The 16,082-nt window shown below is 38.0% G+C and overlaps 1 protein-coding gene across 1 annotated transcript in view; it reads right to left on the bottom strand.

Annotated features, from left to right (window-relative positions):
* Positions 1 to 1,465: 1,465 nt before the first annotated feature.
* Positions 1,466 to 16,082, bottom strand: part of fmn1 (formin 1) — a 304,321-nt gene continuing 289,704 nt past the window's right edge. The window contains exons 18-19 of the mRNA XM_052015214.1: positions 5,649 to 5,730; positions 1,466 to 3,900 (exon numbers count right to left, since the gene is read on the bottom strand). Coding sequence (XP_051871174.1) covers positions 3,856 to 3,900; positions 5,649 to 5,730 — 127 coding nt within the window. The 3' untranslated portion in view covers positions 1,466 to 3,855. The remainder of the gene's footprint in view (positions 3,901 to 5,648; positions 5,731 to 16,082) is intronic.

The following is a 16,082-nucleotide window of genomic DNA, read 5'->3' as shown; positions in this document are numbered from 1 at the left end:
TAAGATGAAATCATAAATTCTTGGTCAAACCTCTAAGCTGCCAGGTCACTTACAAGTTCAGTGGCCTGTTGTGGGCCTCGAATTTGTATTGCCAATAGTAACTTGTCTTTTTAAATTCACAGAAGGCACTTGCACATGTTCACAAATGATCTAATGATACAGGCACTTAGCAACAATGTTGGATCAGTCAATTTCCAGTTACTGATCCAAAAGAAAATGAATGCATGAGATCTTAGTCTACTTTCTAATAATAAAGTTTTAAAGATTCATTGCCCCGTTTGTTTTGCAAAATAATTTATTACATTTGTTAAGGGGGTTGAGAGCAAAGTAGTCACACTTCAATTCATTTTTATTTTGATCCTTAAGAGTTGAAGATGTTCATATAAGAACTTTAGAATGATCAAGCTAACCAAAATCAAATGTAACAGCTTCCTGAATTGGATACAGCAGGAAGGAAAGTTTAAACATCATATTCATGATGTCTAATATTCTACACAAACTTATTTTTTATGAAATAGGTTTTTTTTAAAGACTGTGATTCTAATAAATTAAAGCAAAACTTTTAAAGTCTGCAGTGGTTTTGCTGCAAATCCCTATCCTTTTCAATTATATGAATATAAAAAGGCACGGAAAAGTGATTAGGATAACAGATTATTTGTTATATATTTCCACATTTTAGCTTTAAGTGTTCTGTAAATCTGATCAACTATGTGACATTGTATACATAGAGCTATCAAACTTACTACTTTGCTGAGCCATTTTACACAATAATGTTTTTGTACAATATAACAAGGACACATAATCATCAATCTTCTTATTCTTAGAAGTTTCCATTCATATTCCTATGTTAACCATAACAAAAACATAAATTGATCAGTTTAGTTCAATGACAAATTTGGTCATTTTATTTGTAAAGTGCAACAAGAAATATCTAAAGGCAATATTTTTTTGTTGGAAAGAAATAAAGCCTAGTATGTAAAAGCTGAGATATTCATAAATCCAAGATTAATTCCCATAGAATAAACTAGTTTACTACATTGTTTGCAGAATTACCCAGTGGTGAGGTTGATATCTCAATTCTATTAATTTTCAGAACATGTTCTGTTGAAACATTTCACACTAGTTATGTAAACATCCCACTACAATGCTTAAATAAACCAACATTGAAAATAACAGCACAGCACGTTTCAACAAGCACATTTTATATATTCAGCCAACAATAAGGAATTATATAATTGTGTGCTTGTAGATTAAAATAAAAAAAACTGTTTATAAATTACTTTTAATTTTGCCATACCCAGCATAAATACGAAATCCTCTCCAAAACTGCAAAATTATATGTTTACATTGATTATATAATTTGATTATCAATGTTGTTGAGAATCCTTTAAACAATGTACTAACAATGTGCTTTAGCAAAGATGGTAATTCCACCCCCCCACCCCCCCATTTTCTTTGGTAATGAAGTAAATGCTCCCAAGACTTGATATTATTTTCAAGAGCTTGTACATTCAAAGTAAATTTCTAAGTTCTGCTGAACAACAATAAACATTTTACATTGGAACAGAGTTTCAAAGAAGATTTAAAAAATCCTTTTCTTGACTGCACATCTCTATTTTTTATTACAATAAAATAGCAATAAAATTCTTTTCATTAACAAATCATATTCAATAAATAGCTGGTGTAAAAGGAGAAAAATAATCACATTGATAAAAGAATATGCTGATGCCTCCTTGCTTATTTATCTAAATAGCATTCATCACCCTTCACTGGAAATAAATTTTGGGAAGATTTTTATAACACACCTTAATTCATAATTTTCTCTCGCCAGTTTAAGTACAAAGTTCCTCAGTCTAACAGTCACCCAGATGTCATTATGCCTTAAATACAAGTCCAGTCTACAAGTGGTGGCAGATTATTTGTTAACGAGAGGCAACGTAGTTGATTCCAATCATCCTCTCACTTAGCTTCCACGCAATCTAGATGGGGTCACCAATACGTGATAAGCTCAGTCCCTCTTGCCAATGTAAGCACACTGAAAGGCAGCTCTCCTACTCCTTCTGAGATCTGCTAACGCAGCACAGATGAAGAATTAAATCTGAGGCTTTCATCCTCTCTCTGTGTTTAAGCACCACACTTAACCACAAACGAAATTCTTCTGACTATAAAGCCAATATAGTGAACAACACTCATGACCATTATCTTATATACATTAAGTTATTTTTGTTAAAATAATTCTTATTTGAATAACTATCAATAGAAATACTTCATATTCAAATACTCAAATTAATTGTTCAATAAAATACAATCTTAACAAAAGAATAATGAATATTAAGAATCAACTGTTAATTGAATAAACCCATAACTTAATTCACATGACATTCTGTACAAAAATATTTTCTGAAGAAATCTGTTGAAGAAGTCTTTCTACAGATGACTGAATGGACTCTGCTAAAAATGCTAAGCATGATATATTTGAAGCTACTTTGGAAATCGTAGAAGGTTAGAAAAAAATTGAGATTAAGATTGTAATAAGTTGCTGGAAGAATGGAATAAAACTAGTAACAGGTTATTGGAGGCTGAAAAGGTGAGATGATGTCAATTATACTTGCTCCTGCATGATGAAGATTGAGATCTGAAGGAAATACAAGGTATTCATGAAAACACAGAGCTACTGACAAGAAAAATATTAACAAGGTTGACGTTTTTGAGAGAAACAGATAATGGGGAGAGTGGGAATGAGACATTTAATTATTGCTATGGATTTATCAGGGTTTTTTGCCATCAGTAAATCTGACTTCTCCAAAATTCCTAGCTTTCTCCTCAAGCATGCATGGGCCAGACTTTCCTTCCAGCTGTCATTTTCTTTCATTGTTGCCAGGAAACAAAAAGGTGCCCTGTTCCACCGACAGATGGGGAAGGGCACTATTCAGACTTGGTCACAGAGAAAACTTTAATGGGATTGGCAGACAAAAGCCCAGTTTACAGCAGGTCTACAGAGAATGGAAATTGGGTGGTGCGATGGTAGCAAAGCTTCTGGCAACTAGCCAGACCCCAGAGCTTCCTGTGTATCACCTACATCTGAGGTACAGAACAATGCTCAAGTTTGTTAAATATCAAGCAATGTTTTGCAATGACATTGGATATGGCGAAGAGAAAAATAATTTATATTATCTCTTTGCAGATATAAAAGAAAGTTGTTTTGGTACCAAGTCATGTCCTTCTTCTGAATCTTCTACTAATTTATATTTTTCTAACAGGTTTCTAAATGTCCAATGGAACATTTTATTGGGGGGTGGGTGGGAGGCTGAGAAACCCAATGGAGTTTAAGAGAGCTTGTGCCATGTTTTATAGAGGTGCAGAAGGTATTGACCAGAATACACTAATGAAAATCAAAGTTTATATTGTGACTGAAATTTTCTGGTAATTACAGATATTCTATTATACTGTATTACCAGAAACGATTTCTAAACCTAAAGACTGTCTTCTACAGTAGTATATTGTAAAAGATCTTAGTTCCAGTTCACACTATCTTCCCAGAATAACCACCTGTTGAGCTTTAATTTTCAGGATCCACTTTACTTTGTTTCCTTACGATAAGCAACTTCAACCAAATGCCTCTTGTGCGAGCTGAAATACATACTTGCTGTCCCAACTACAAACAAGAATTGCTGCTGATGCTCAGAATGAATACAGCTCTTTTGATGTTATTGTGCAAGTTTAAAAGCTCATTAATGTGTTGTCATAAGGAGATAAGCAATGCAAAGATATGTGGCTCTTTCAATAAAACATTCCCCAAATTTTGGCTGCATACAAAGCATCGAGTCATAGGATTCTTTCTCTTGTTGGTTTGCTTCAGTTGGTGGTCACACTTGCTTCCCTCTGCCGTAGTCTTTCTTTCTGTTTTTAAGACAAAGTAAGCTTATTGTCATTCACAGCTTTTGTATTTTGACTGCTTGTGAATTCCAAAATCCACATGAGCTTAGTTAACGAGACTATTTTGTAGATTTTGGAAAAAAAAGTTACATTTTAAATCCTAAATTCTATATTCTCTCAACTCTAAACTGAACTCTTGTCAACAACAAATCTTATTTTGTATTTCTTGCTAGGCTCTTTATTTTCCTGCTTTTACTTTTGTTCTTGTCTTAAGACAAAGTGGGTAGTAGGGATCAGGTTCTCCACATCAGCAGTTCCATGACTGTCCATTTTGGAGATTTCAGGGCTTAAACTGGTGGGGTTATCAAAGTAGGATAATTATTTGTATGCCTGCAGGAAAACACATTCGGTCAGCTTGACATCTGGTTGCACCATGATGTTTCTGTTAGTGTGCAGCTTCTCAGTGCCAAGCTACCATCTTTCCCTTTACTCTGGCAAATACTTGTAGCCAGAGATGCACAAATCATAAAAGTAAAAAGTAACATTTGGGTTAGTTAGTGTCTTCATCTATCAGGATTGCCCCGAAAATTTTGTTTCTTTCAAGAAAGAAAGATCAACAGGTCTTGTGTCATATACCTCAGAATATCATAATCAATTTTTTTTTTAAAGTTTTGTCATTGTATTTTAGGGCAGCACATATGGACTCAGCTGGATATTTATCAATGTTTTCAACTGGTGTAGCATTACATCACAATAATACATTTATTTCATGAAAACCACGATGATGCTGGAGGAACTCAGCAGGCCAGGCAGCATCCGTGGAGAAAAGCAGGCTGTCAACGTTCCAGGTCAGGATTGAAGAAAGGGTCCTGACCTGACGTTGACTGCCTGCTTTCCTCCACGGATGCTGCCTGGCCTGCTGAGTTCCTCCAGCATGATCGTGTTTTTCATCCAGATTCCAGCATCTGTAGTCCTTTGTTTCTCTAAATTTATTTCATGTTGGTTAATAACATGTCATCAAAAATTTGAAACCACAATGCTATGGTGTGAACTAAAAATTATATGCTGATATTACCCAATATAATAAACATACAAAACACATTTAATATGAACAGTGCTGTAATTCAACGGCATACCAAAATAGTTCTGCTGTTCTTTACTCATACCCATATTGTCTTCCATCACATATCAGCAGTGATCATTCTGCCTATTGTGTCCATTCTGGTGCATCTGTTGCTCTACACTCTGACCCAATTTCCTTCCCTGTATCCTGTCCTATTTTCTTCAAAGAACTAATTCCCTTTATATAATGTTTTAATCTTTGTCGTATAGGTACTTCTTATTAGCCTGTGTATGGAAGAAAAGTATTCTGTCTTCTCCCTCACTTTTTTGCTGATAAATCTGAGAGTATGCTTCCTTTTTTACTGAGTTAGCAACCAGCAAAACAACATTACACTCTTTATTACATCACAATCTTTTGTAATTTTGAGGAAGTTCATTATTGCTTCCTTTCAGTTTATTTGTTCCAGTCAAGATACCTTCACCAGGTTCTTTAGAATAACTTTTGATAGGGGTAGCCTAGATGGCATGTCTTGCTTAAAGAAACTCAACATTAGCTCTTTGCTTAAAATACCCCAATATATAAAATTTATGTATAAATATGCAGTAAGTATTTTTAGCACTCTATAAACTGCAATTGTGAAATAGATAAAAAGACATGTATAGTGTATAGACATGGACAGAAAATAGATTGCTAATAAAAGCAATATTACCAGGCTGTTAGGGTTTATTTTTTTTGTTTCAACTCTCTTTTCCGCAGTTATCTTCTTTACCGATTGTTGAGCCTCCTTCAGCCTGAAAAACAAAACGTAAATTAATCCTTTACATTTCAATTTATTGTGCATGGTTTTATTATCTATTGTGGAATAATTACAACCAAATTGTAAATGCTTATATAATGCTTGTGCAAACAATTTTGCTTTAAATAACTGTGATCTCCCTCAAATCTTTAAAATGCAGTATAATTAATTATATATCTGAGTGTCCTTAAAGGTAAACTGACCAATCTTCTGAATCTTAATCATCCTTGATACATGCCAAAAGCAAAGCTCAACATTTCACTAACTGCACCTAAGAGAATTTGAGCTTATAGATCTATGAGAAATCAGAATGGGTGATAAAACCTGTTGGACCTTCAAATTCATTGCTTTTTCATTTATGCCATCCAAGTTTTATGCCATCTAAATTTTATGCCATAGATTTGCCCTGCTTTATCAGTTTGCCTCTCTCTCAGGCATGTACGAGGCTCATTGTTGTATATTATATGTAGCACAATACTAGCTTTAGGAAGAAGATCACTCTTATTCTCTAACCATGTGTTCTTGGTGCTACAAATCTATTAATATTAATATTGCAGTATAACCAGCATGAGCTTCAAAGTGTTTTGTTACTACTTTTAGCACCTGACCTACAGAGTTGACCACAACTGTAAAGAGATCAACTTTTCATACATTTGATATCCCAGAATTAGATACAAGAGTTTTGTGCAGCAAAATCATTTCAGGTTAAATAAATACCAACTTGAAATAAGAATGTTGGTCTAATTCACATTTCAGAATGCTTTCTACATTTTATTAAATATGATTATATAAAATAATTAAAAATATTGACAATGATTATCAGTTAAGCAGTATGAAAAGCAAACAAAATTGTAAAACTGAGCTCCAACAATCTGGTCAATATAAATTCCACTGATAAAGTGCCAGCTGCATAACTATTAAATACATAATGAATACAATTAAAAATATTATTCATCAAACCTCAAAACAGAAGAAATAAAGGAAAAATCTTATCCATGACCGACACCAAATCTGCTTAAAACTATATCAATATCCTCACAGGATAAACTTGATCAAATCAATGCATAAAATTGCTTTAAATCCTTGTTTTCACTTACTTGAATTAAGTTAAAGAGAGAGTTGTATGTCTGAGAAAGTTTGCAATCAAGGCAACATATGGAGAATAAAAAAGCCCAACAAAGAAAACCTGCCAACTTTGACAGTTATGGATGAGGGAAGAATGCACATTTGAAAGGCAGGGGATGGGCAGAGACTGATATCAATACAAAAAAACACTTCTGTGGAGATTGTAAAGTAACAGTTGCTAATTCATTGCTATAACAATATTCAGATGTTATAATTTCACTAGTAATTTCCTTTGAACACTAACACATTTAAAATGCAGAATAGTCTAAAATAAGGGAGGGAAAATTCAAATTTAAAATAATCAGAGGGCTTGAATGTTAAGAAATCAATATTTTTAAAATAGTTTCTTCGAAAAATGTTTACACAAAGGTCTAATTTGCCATTTTCAACATAATTTAAGAAACAGATTGGTGATGCAACACATTTGCCTTCCCACGTTATGTAGGTCCATGCAATGATTTTGCTCAAACCATTTTTTGTTACCATGTCTTGGTGCAAAAGACACCATACTTGAAATTATTGTTGAAAAATCATGTTTTGTATACCTCTGTAAAGTCTATTTTATCTTTGATCATGTTCAAAATAGAGACTTCAAAAATTATGCAAAAGCATTTCCCTGGAACTAATGTTGTCTCCTTTCCCCCACGTGTGCCTGAATTGTAATAATTTGCAAATCATTTGTTTAATTTTGATTCATGTGCAACATTATTTTCCAAATCATTTCAAATCCCTCTCATGTTCTAATTCTGGTGGTGGCAGTTGTTGGCTGGAAAGTTTCTTTGAAGAGGAAAAAATATATAAATAATGTTCAATACCCTGTGTAATGTGTGACACATACATGACTTGCCCAGGGATGAAATAATCAAGTTGCTGTTGGACAGAAGTTATTTCACAAATCTTTGATTCTGGCCTTGATTTTGAATTTTAGAGTTAGAGGTCATAAATTCTGATCTGCAAATATTTAGCATCAATTACCTTTTCTTTACATCTAATTACGTATATCAGAAGCAATGTAGTGCATAATATTTTTTCAACTTTTATTAGATACTTTTCTTGATAGGACCAGAGACACCCGGACTTCATGCCTCAAAACATGGCTCCATAGCAAAACATGGTTCCCACTCAATGCACACATGAATAATTTTGATGCAAGAAAGACTAGATGCCATATTAGTTTGGCTTTTAGTATGTGCATTGCTAACACCTATCATTAGAATGCAGTTGGCAGACAATGACGTCCTTTAGTGTGCAATGTTAATCTGAAACCATTGCTCTGAAAATGGAGTTAAACACTCCAGTTAGTATCCTCTCTTAACATTGTGCAGCAGCACACTAATTCAGCAGCAGGAAGGATGATCATCTACTTGCAGGTTAATTATTAATTCATTTCTACTGGTTGCTCTTAAAATCCACAAGGGTTTGGCACTTTCAACATTTTTTTATAAGCTTTTAAGTATATAAGAAGTGATGTGCCAGATGTTGTTTTGACTAAGCTTCTACATGAAAGTACCACTAGGCATTCCATTTTGAACATAATGTGACTGGAAGAATGAGCTGAGGTTATACATAGCAGGAAAAGTTGCTCAAAGAGAGGAGGAGGAGGCAGAGCAGGGCTCTCGGTAGAAGGCCAAATCCACGCAAGGTGCTCAGGGAGCATTTCCCTGATTTGAATCTAAGCATAAAACAGTTTGAGAGACTTCTGGACTCCAGTAAGCACAACCCCACTGAATTATACCTCCTGCTACTGCTCGAACTCAAATAATTTCATTGGGTGAGGCTGTCAAAACCACTGTGGGTTGAGCTGGAGAGACTTGAGACGTCTCAGAGTTTGCCATCTATTTTTGGGTAAAGTCAGTTACTTACACTCTGTAGTCAATACAGCAAAATACATTTAATTCTCATGTCAATGCCACTAGGGGGAGTACGCCTAAGGATTACTGACTCTCCTCTGGTGTGGAATGCTACTGACTATTCCACCTGGATAGTCTGCAACCCCACAGCATGAACACTAAATTCTCCAGCTTCCAGTAAACTGATCCCCCTATGTCCCTTTTCTCTCTCCTCCTGATCTACCCAGTTCTACACTCACCTCAGCCACCGTCACCCCGTTTCTTTCCCCTCCCCCACCCACTCCATCTGCCCATCACCCACACACTCCTCCCACTGGTTCCCCTCCCCCAGTTCCCATCTGCCCTCCCCACTCCCCTCATTTGATTCCATGCTCCACTTCCTCTCCTATCAGATTCCATCATCTTCAGCCCTTTGTGGCCTCCACCTATCATCTCCCAGCTTCTGTCACTATTTCCGCTCTCCCCTCCTCACCTGGATCCACCTATCATCTGCCAGCTCTTGCTCCACCCTTCCCCTACCCCCTTTATACTGGCTATCTCCCCTATATCTTTCAGTCCAGATGAAAGGTCTCGACACAAAACGTCAACGGTCCATTGCCCTCCATAAATGCTGCTTGACCCGCTGAGTTCTTCTGGCATCTTGTGAGCAGTTGTGTTGCCTTCATTCAGCTGTAGTTTGCTCTGATGTTGAATTTTGACCTACAAAAAGTGGTTGTAGGGCAACAAAGACAGGCTACAATTACATGGTTTTTGATTCAAATGTGCAAGCCACAGACCCAGACAAATGCAACCTACGACTGTCACAATGCAACATGAAATGTGACCCAGCAGATCACTGGTATGCTCAGACATCAAATCTGCACTCTGGACCACCTTGGACGAGCCTTGGAGTATTCAGATTGGTTAACTCAAGATTCCTGATGGTCTGCTGTGTGCTGTGCAACTTTGTCATCGTTAAGGATCAGACCCTGCCATTAGCTAAATGGAAAGCAATCACAGAGCAGGAAAAGGAGTAGGAAATAGATGCAGCAGCAGGCCATACCTTCCCTTGAACCTGGTCTGCCATCCATTAAGATCTTAGTTAATCCTGTATCTTGTCCACTTTCTCACCTGATCTCTATATACCTTGATTCTCTCAGTGTCCAAAAATTGTTCCAATCTCAGTCTTGAACACATTCGATGACTAAGCATTTACTACTGAGGGAGGGGATTTCAAAGATTTACAATCCTATAAGTAAAATACCCTCCTCATCTTAGTTCTAAACCGTTGACCCTCTTATACGTTGATTGATCCCTAAATTCTAGTGGAAATAGCATCTCAGCAATTAATCTACCGATTTCTTTCAGAATCTTATATTATTCAATGATATTTTTCTAAACACCAGTGAACATAGGCCAATATTCAAAAATCTTTTCTCACAAGACAACATCATCTTCTCACAAATCAAACCTAGTGAATCTACAAGCACTGAATCTATGGCAAGAATATCTCCCTTATATACAGACGGCAAAGCTACATATAAAATTCCAGGCGTCGCTTCACCTAGCCCTGCATAACTTGAGCAAGTGTTCCTACTCTTGTGCTCCAAATCTCTTATAATAAAGGCTAATGTTCATTCCTAACTGCTTGTTGTACCTGTTTAAAAATATTACTTTTACTCTTCCTACAGAATGAATAACCTCAGATTTTCCCACAGTCTCGTTTTTCCGACACTTTCTTGTTCACTTATCTAACTTTTCTATGTCATTGTGCAATCGCGCTTTGTATCCTACCTACAATTCATTTTCCTACCTCGCTTTGCATATCAGTAAACTTGGATCTGTCACACTCTGTCTGATCATTTAAGTTATCAATATTGTTCGTACACAGCTAAGGGCCCATTGTTGACCCTGGGATGCCACAGGATCAATAGTGTGCTAAGCTGAAAACTATATTTATTCCTTTTCTCTGTTTTCTTTCTTTAACCAATCCTTGAGCCCTTATTTTAAATGTGATACCCATCAAATGGGTTCTGAAAATTTAGATATACCACATTACTTTTCCTCCTTATTCACCTTTCTGGTTTCATCTTCAAAACACACCATGACAGTCATCACAAATTATTTTTTCTTAATAAAACCATGTTCACTGCTTACTAATATTATTATTTTCTAAGTGGCCAATTTGCATGTTAATAATAATGGATTTCAGCATTTCCCCCACACTGATGTCAGGTCAACTGATAAATAATTCACTATTTTCCCTTTCCCTTCATTCTTGAACAGTAGTTACATTCACCACCTTCCAGTTTGCTGGGGCTATTCCAAAATCTAGGGAATTTAGGAATATCATCAATAAGGTATCCAATCCCTTTGACATCTCCTCTTTCAGAATGCTCAGATGCAGGCTATCAGGTGCAGAGGATACGTCAGATTTTAGTCCAATTAATTTCGACTGTACCGTGCTAATATCAATTAATTCCTGAGAGTGGAAGTGGAGGAAAGAAATAGGTGCAGATATGGCGGGGGTGTTCTTGACAACTGCTTTCTGGCCCGGCTGTTCATGATCAACTCTTCCAGGTGCGCCAGTGATGAACAGAACCTCAGTTCCCAATTCATCAACAGTCCCAAATCCATGCTGCCATTGCTGCTGAGTATCAACTCAGAATTTATAAATGCCAAGCTACGTATAAGTATTGATTAATTATCCTTCCGCTTTTATTTAATAACATCTCCTCATTGGGCCTTTGGGCAATCCTCCCTTGCGAGGGCACATCAGTGGCTGCAGCTTGACTGGGGGAAATCAGCTTGACTGCTGACTGAGATAGAGGAGACTGCACATGGCCTCTGTGGATGATCTTGAGAGGTTCTGGGCCTGGAAGACCCAGCTGCAGATGGCAGATTCCCAGATGGACAGCAGCAGTTTGGATTGTCTGGTTGACAGGCAACTGGGGTAATGGTGGAGTGGAGATAGAGGGATCCTTGATGTTGTGGGCCTGGGAGAGGACAATAGGTTTGTGCCTCCAAGCTGGGAGTCTCACTAGTTGCCTGCTGTGATCAGATTGCTGGACTGCTGTTACTCTCTGCAGATACGTTTCACTGCATCCACAGACATTAATGGCAGCTGCCCTTGGTTCCACTGCTGCACCCAGTTAGGCACAGGCAGTGAATATAGAACATTACAGCACACTACAGACCCTTTGGCCCACGATGTTGTGCCGACCTTTTAGCCTACTCTAAGATCAATCTAACCCTTCCCTCCCACATAACCTTCCATTTTTCTATCACCCACGTGCCTATCTAAGGGTCTCTTAAATGTCCCGAACATACCTGCCTCTACCAGTACCCCTGGCAGCATGTTCCATGCACCCACCACTCCGTGTAAAAAAAACTTGCCTCTGATATCTCCCTGTACCTTCCTCCAATCACCTTAAAATTACGCCCCCTCATGTTAGCCATTTCCGCTCTAGGAAAAAGTCTCTGCCTGTCCACTCGATCTATGCCTCTTATCATCTTGTACACCTCCATCAGGTTACCTCTCATCCTCCTTTGCTCCAAAGAGAAAAGCCCTAGCTCACTCAACCTCTCCTCATAAGACATGCTCTCCAATCCAGGTAGCATCCTGGTTCATCTCCTCTGCACCCTTTCTAAAGCTTTCACATCCGTCCTATACTGAGGCGACCAGAACTGAACCCAATAATCTAAGTGTGGTCTAACCAGGGTTTTATGGAGCTGCAACATTACCACGCAGCTCTTGAACTCAGTCCCCTGACTAATGAAGGCCAACATGCCATACGCCTTCTTAACAACCCTATCAACTTGCGCGACTTGGACCTCAAGATCCCTCTGTTCCTCCACACTGCTAAGATATCTTTATTAGTCACATGTACATCAAAATGCACAATGAAGTGCACCTTCGCGCAGAGTGTTCTGGGGGCAGTTGCGCAAGTGTCGTCATGCTTCCAGCGCCGACATAGCATGCCCACAACTTCCTAACCCATACGTCTTTGGAATGTGGGAGGAAACCGGAGCGCCCGGAGGAAACCCCCACAGTCACAAGGATAATGTACAAATTCCTTACAGACAGCAGCGGGAATTGAACCCGGGTCACTGGTGCTGTAATAGCATTATGCTAATGGCTACACTACCATGTCTGCCCAAGAAGTGGAAGCTTAGACTTGGCTGTCAGATGCTGCAGTATGGTCGGGACCACGATAACACTACATTAATGTTTGGGCTTCAATCTTTGGACACATCTTGTCCAAAATTAATGGCGGACTTCTCCAAGCTCATTAACATAGAATGCAGGCTTTCTAACAGGTCTCTCAAAGCAACAAACAACTAATTGCACATTTCCATCAGCCACCTTCTTTCAGCTGCTCCACTGAAATCCTCATCGGAATATTCCACTGCAAAACATGAATAAAACCAAATTCTTCAATGAGCTGCCACCAATAATCCAGTGTGCAAGCTGCATCAGGTCAAATGGGCATGGGTAAATACCATATCATGATCCCCATGTCCATTTTCCCAGCTATCCAATTCGCTGTCCTGTGGCAGTAATTCCACTTTCAGATTCATGCTGTGATGTTATTTGAAAGATTTTAACATTAATTGCAAAATTTCAGCAACTCACAGTTTTATTGAAGCAATTCATCAACTCTCTTCATCTTTCAATCATATACAAAGACTTAAATCTTAAGCTTTCTGCTAATATACATATATTGGAAGGATTCAAAGTTACTGGTTCCAATATTACTTGGATGCATTTGTTCTACAGTTTTTCCAAAGCAATTTCCAAAGCTGATTCAAACCTGAAAACAGATGTAAATGTTCAAATCACAATTCAATATTCTTGACATGAGAATGTATATTTGATCAATGAGGAGTGTCGAAAAAACTTATTGGTTTGGATTTTCTGTGAGCTTTTGCCATTCACTTCACACACAAATGTCCAGAGAATTTTTACAATTACACTCATGGAAATTTTGCAGAAATAGGTGGTTCATCCATCGCAGCAACCAACAGAGAGTGCCAGCAGAATCGGTTAGCAGGAAAACAGCAGGTGTGTTCTTCAACCAATCAGATTCACAATTCCTTGCTGAGACAGCAAAGCAGGAAGGAAAAAGTGCCAATATAAATTACATACAAATCATTGCAAAGTAAGTGGAATAAAGATTGGATATATACACATAGGATTGAAAGCAAAGCAAAAAAAAACTCCCAGAAATTTAGTTTTTAAAGATTCCAACATACATTTTTAAGGGATTGCGACATTATACTTATAAAATTATAGCTGTTTTGGGCCAGTAAGATTTAGCTGCAGTATCACCTATAATGTCTTTAAAAGTTCAGTTATCCCAAATCATCAACTCTAACATTTTTTACCTGTCTTTTGTATGAAGCTAGTGATCACAATATGATTGAATTCAGTTTCAAATTTGAGAAGGAGAAGCTGATAACTGGTGTATCGATATTTCAGTGGAACAAAGGAAATTACAGTGGCATGAGAGAGGAGCTGGCCCATATTGATTGGAAGAGTAAGTTAGCTGGAGGGACGGCAGAGCAGAAATGGATGGAATTTCTACAAGAAATAAGGAAACTGCAGGATAGATATATTCCAAGAAAAAAGGTTTTGAATGGAAAAAGCACAAATGTGGATAACGAGAGAGGTGAAGGCTAAAATAAAAGCAAAAGGGAGGGCATACAAGGAAGCAAAAATTAGTGGGAAAACAGAAGACTGGGAAACTTTTAAAAACCTGCAGAAAGAAACTAAGAAGGTCATTAGGAAAGAAAAGATATAATATGAAAGAAAGTTGGCAGATAACATTCAAAAGGATACTAAGAGTTTTTTAAATACATAAGGAGTAAAAGAGAGACACGAGTTGATATAGGACCAATCGATAACCATGCGGGAGAGATTATAATGGATGATAAAGAGATGGCAGAGGAACTAAATGAGTATTTTGCATTGGTCTTCACTGTGGAGGACATCAGCAATATACCAGATAGTCAGGGGTCTCAAGGAATGGAACTGAGTACAGTTAAGATTACTAGAGAGAAGGGGCTAGGAAAGCTAAATGGACTAAAGACTGATAAGTCTCCCGGACCGGATGAGGTGCATCCCCGGGTTCTGAAGGAGGTGGCTTTAGAGATTGCAGAGGCACTGGTGATAATTTTCCAGGAATCGATAGATTCCGGCATGGTTCCGGAGGGTTGGAGGGTTGCAAATGTAGTTCCACTGTATAAGAAAGATGGGAGGCAGCATAAAGGAAATTACAGACCTATTAGTCTGACATCGGTGGTGGGAAAGTTATTAGAATCGATCCTCAAGGATGAGGTTATGGAATACCTAGAGGTGCAAGGCAAGATAGGTCCAAGCCAACATGGTTTCCTGAAGGGAAGATCCTGCCTGACCAACCTATTGGAGTTTTTTGAGGAAATCTCAGGCAGGGTGGAAAAGGGAGAGGCGGTAGATGTTGTGTATTTAGACTTTCAAAAGGCCTTCGACAAGGTGCCACACAAGAGACTGCTTAATACGATGAGAGGTCATAGAATTACAGGTAGGATAACAGAATGGGTGGAGCATTGGTTGGTTGGTAGAAAGCAAAGGGTGGGAATAAAGATCCTGTTCTGGTTGGCTACTGGTTACTAGTGGTGTTCCGCAGGGATCGGTGTTGGGGCCACTTCTTTTTACTCTGTACATTAACGATTTGGATGATGGAGTAAATGGTTTTGTGGCTAAGTTTGCAGATGACACCAAGATAGATGGAGGAGTAGGGAGTATTGAGGAGACAGGAAGGTTGCAGAGAGACTTAGATAGTTTAGGAGAATGGGAAGGAAATGGCAGATGAGATTCAATGTTGAGAAATGTGCAGTTGTACACTTTGGAAACAGAAATAAACAGGCAGATTATTATCTAGAAGGGGAGAAAATTCAAAGTACAGAAGTACAAAGGGACTTGGGGGTACTCGTGCAGGATACCCTAAAGGTTAACCACCAGGTCAGATCGGCAGTAAGGAAAGCGAATGCTATGTTGGCATTCATTTCGAGAGGTATAGTGTATAAAAGTAAGGAAGTGTTGATGAGGTTCTACGGGGCACTAGTGAGGCCTCATTTGGAATACTGTGTACAGTTTTGGGCCCCATATATTAGGAAGGATGAGCTGATGTTGGAGAGGGTTCAGAGGAGATTTACGAGGATGATTCCAGGAATGAAAGGGCTTACATATGATGAGCGTTTGTCGGTTCTTGGACTGTACTCACTGGAGTACAGAAGAATGAGAGGGGACCTCATAGAAACATTTAAAATGTTGAAAGGACTGGACAGAGTAGATGTGGCCAAGCTGTTTCCCTTGGACCAGAGGGGACAATCTTAAAATTAGAGCGTACAG

The sequence above is a fragment of the Pristis pectinata genome, chromosome 1 (assembly GCF_009764475.1).
Source record: "Pristis pectinata isolate sPriPec2 chromosome 1, sPriPec2.1.pri, whole genome shotgun sequence".
Taxonomy (NCBI): Eukaryota; Metazoa; Chordata; class Chondrichthyes; order Rhinopristiformes; family Pristidae; genus Pristis; species Pristis pectinata.
This window is presented reverse-complemented; position numbering and strand designations above follow the sequence as displayed.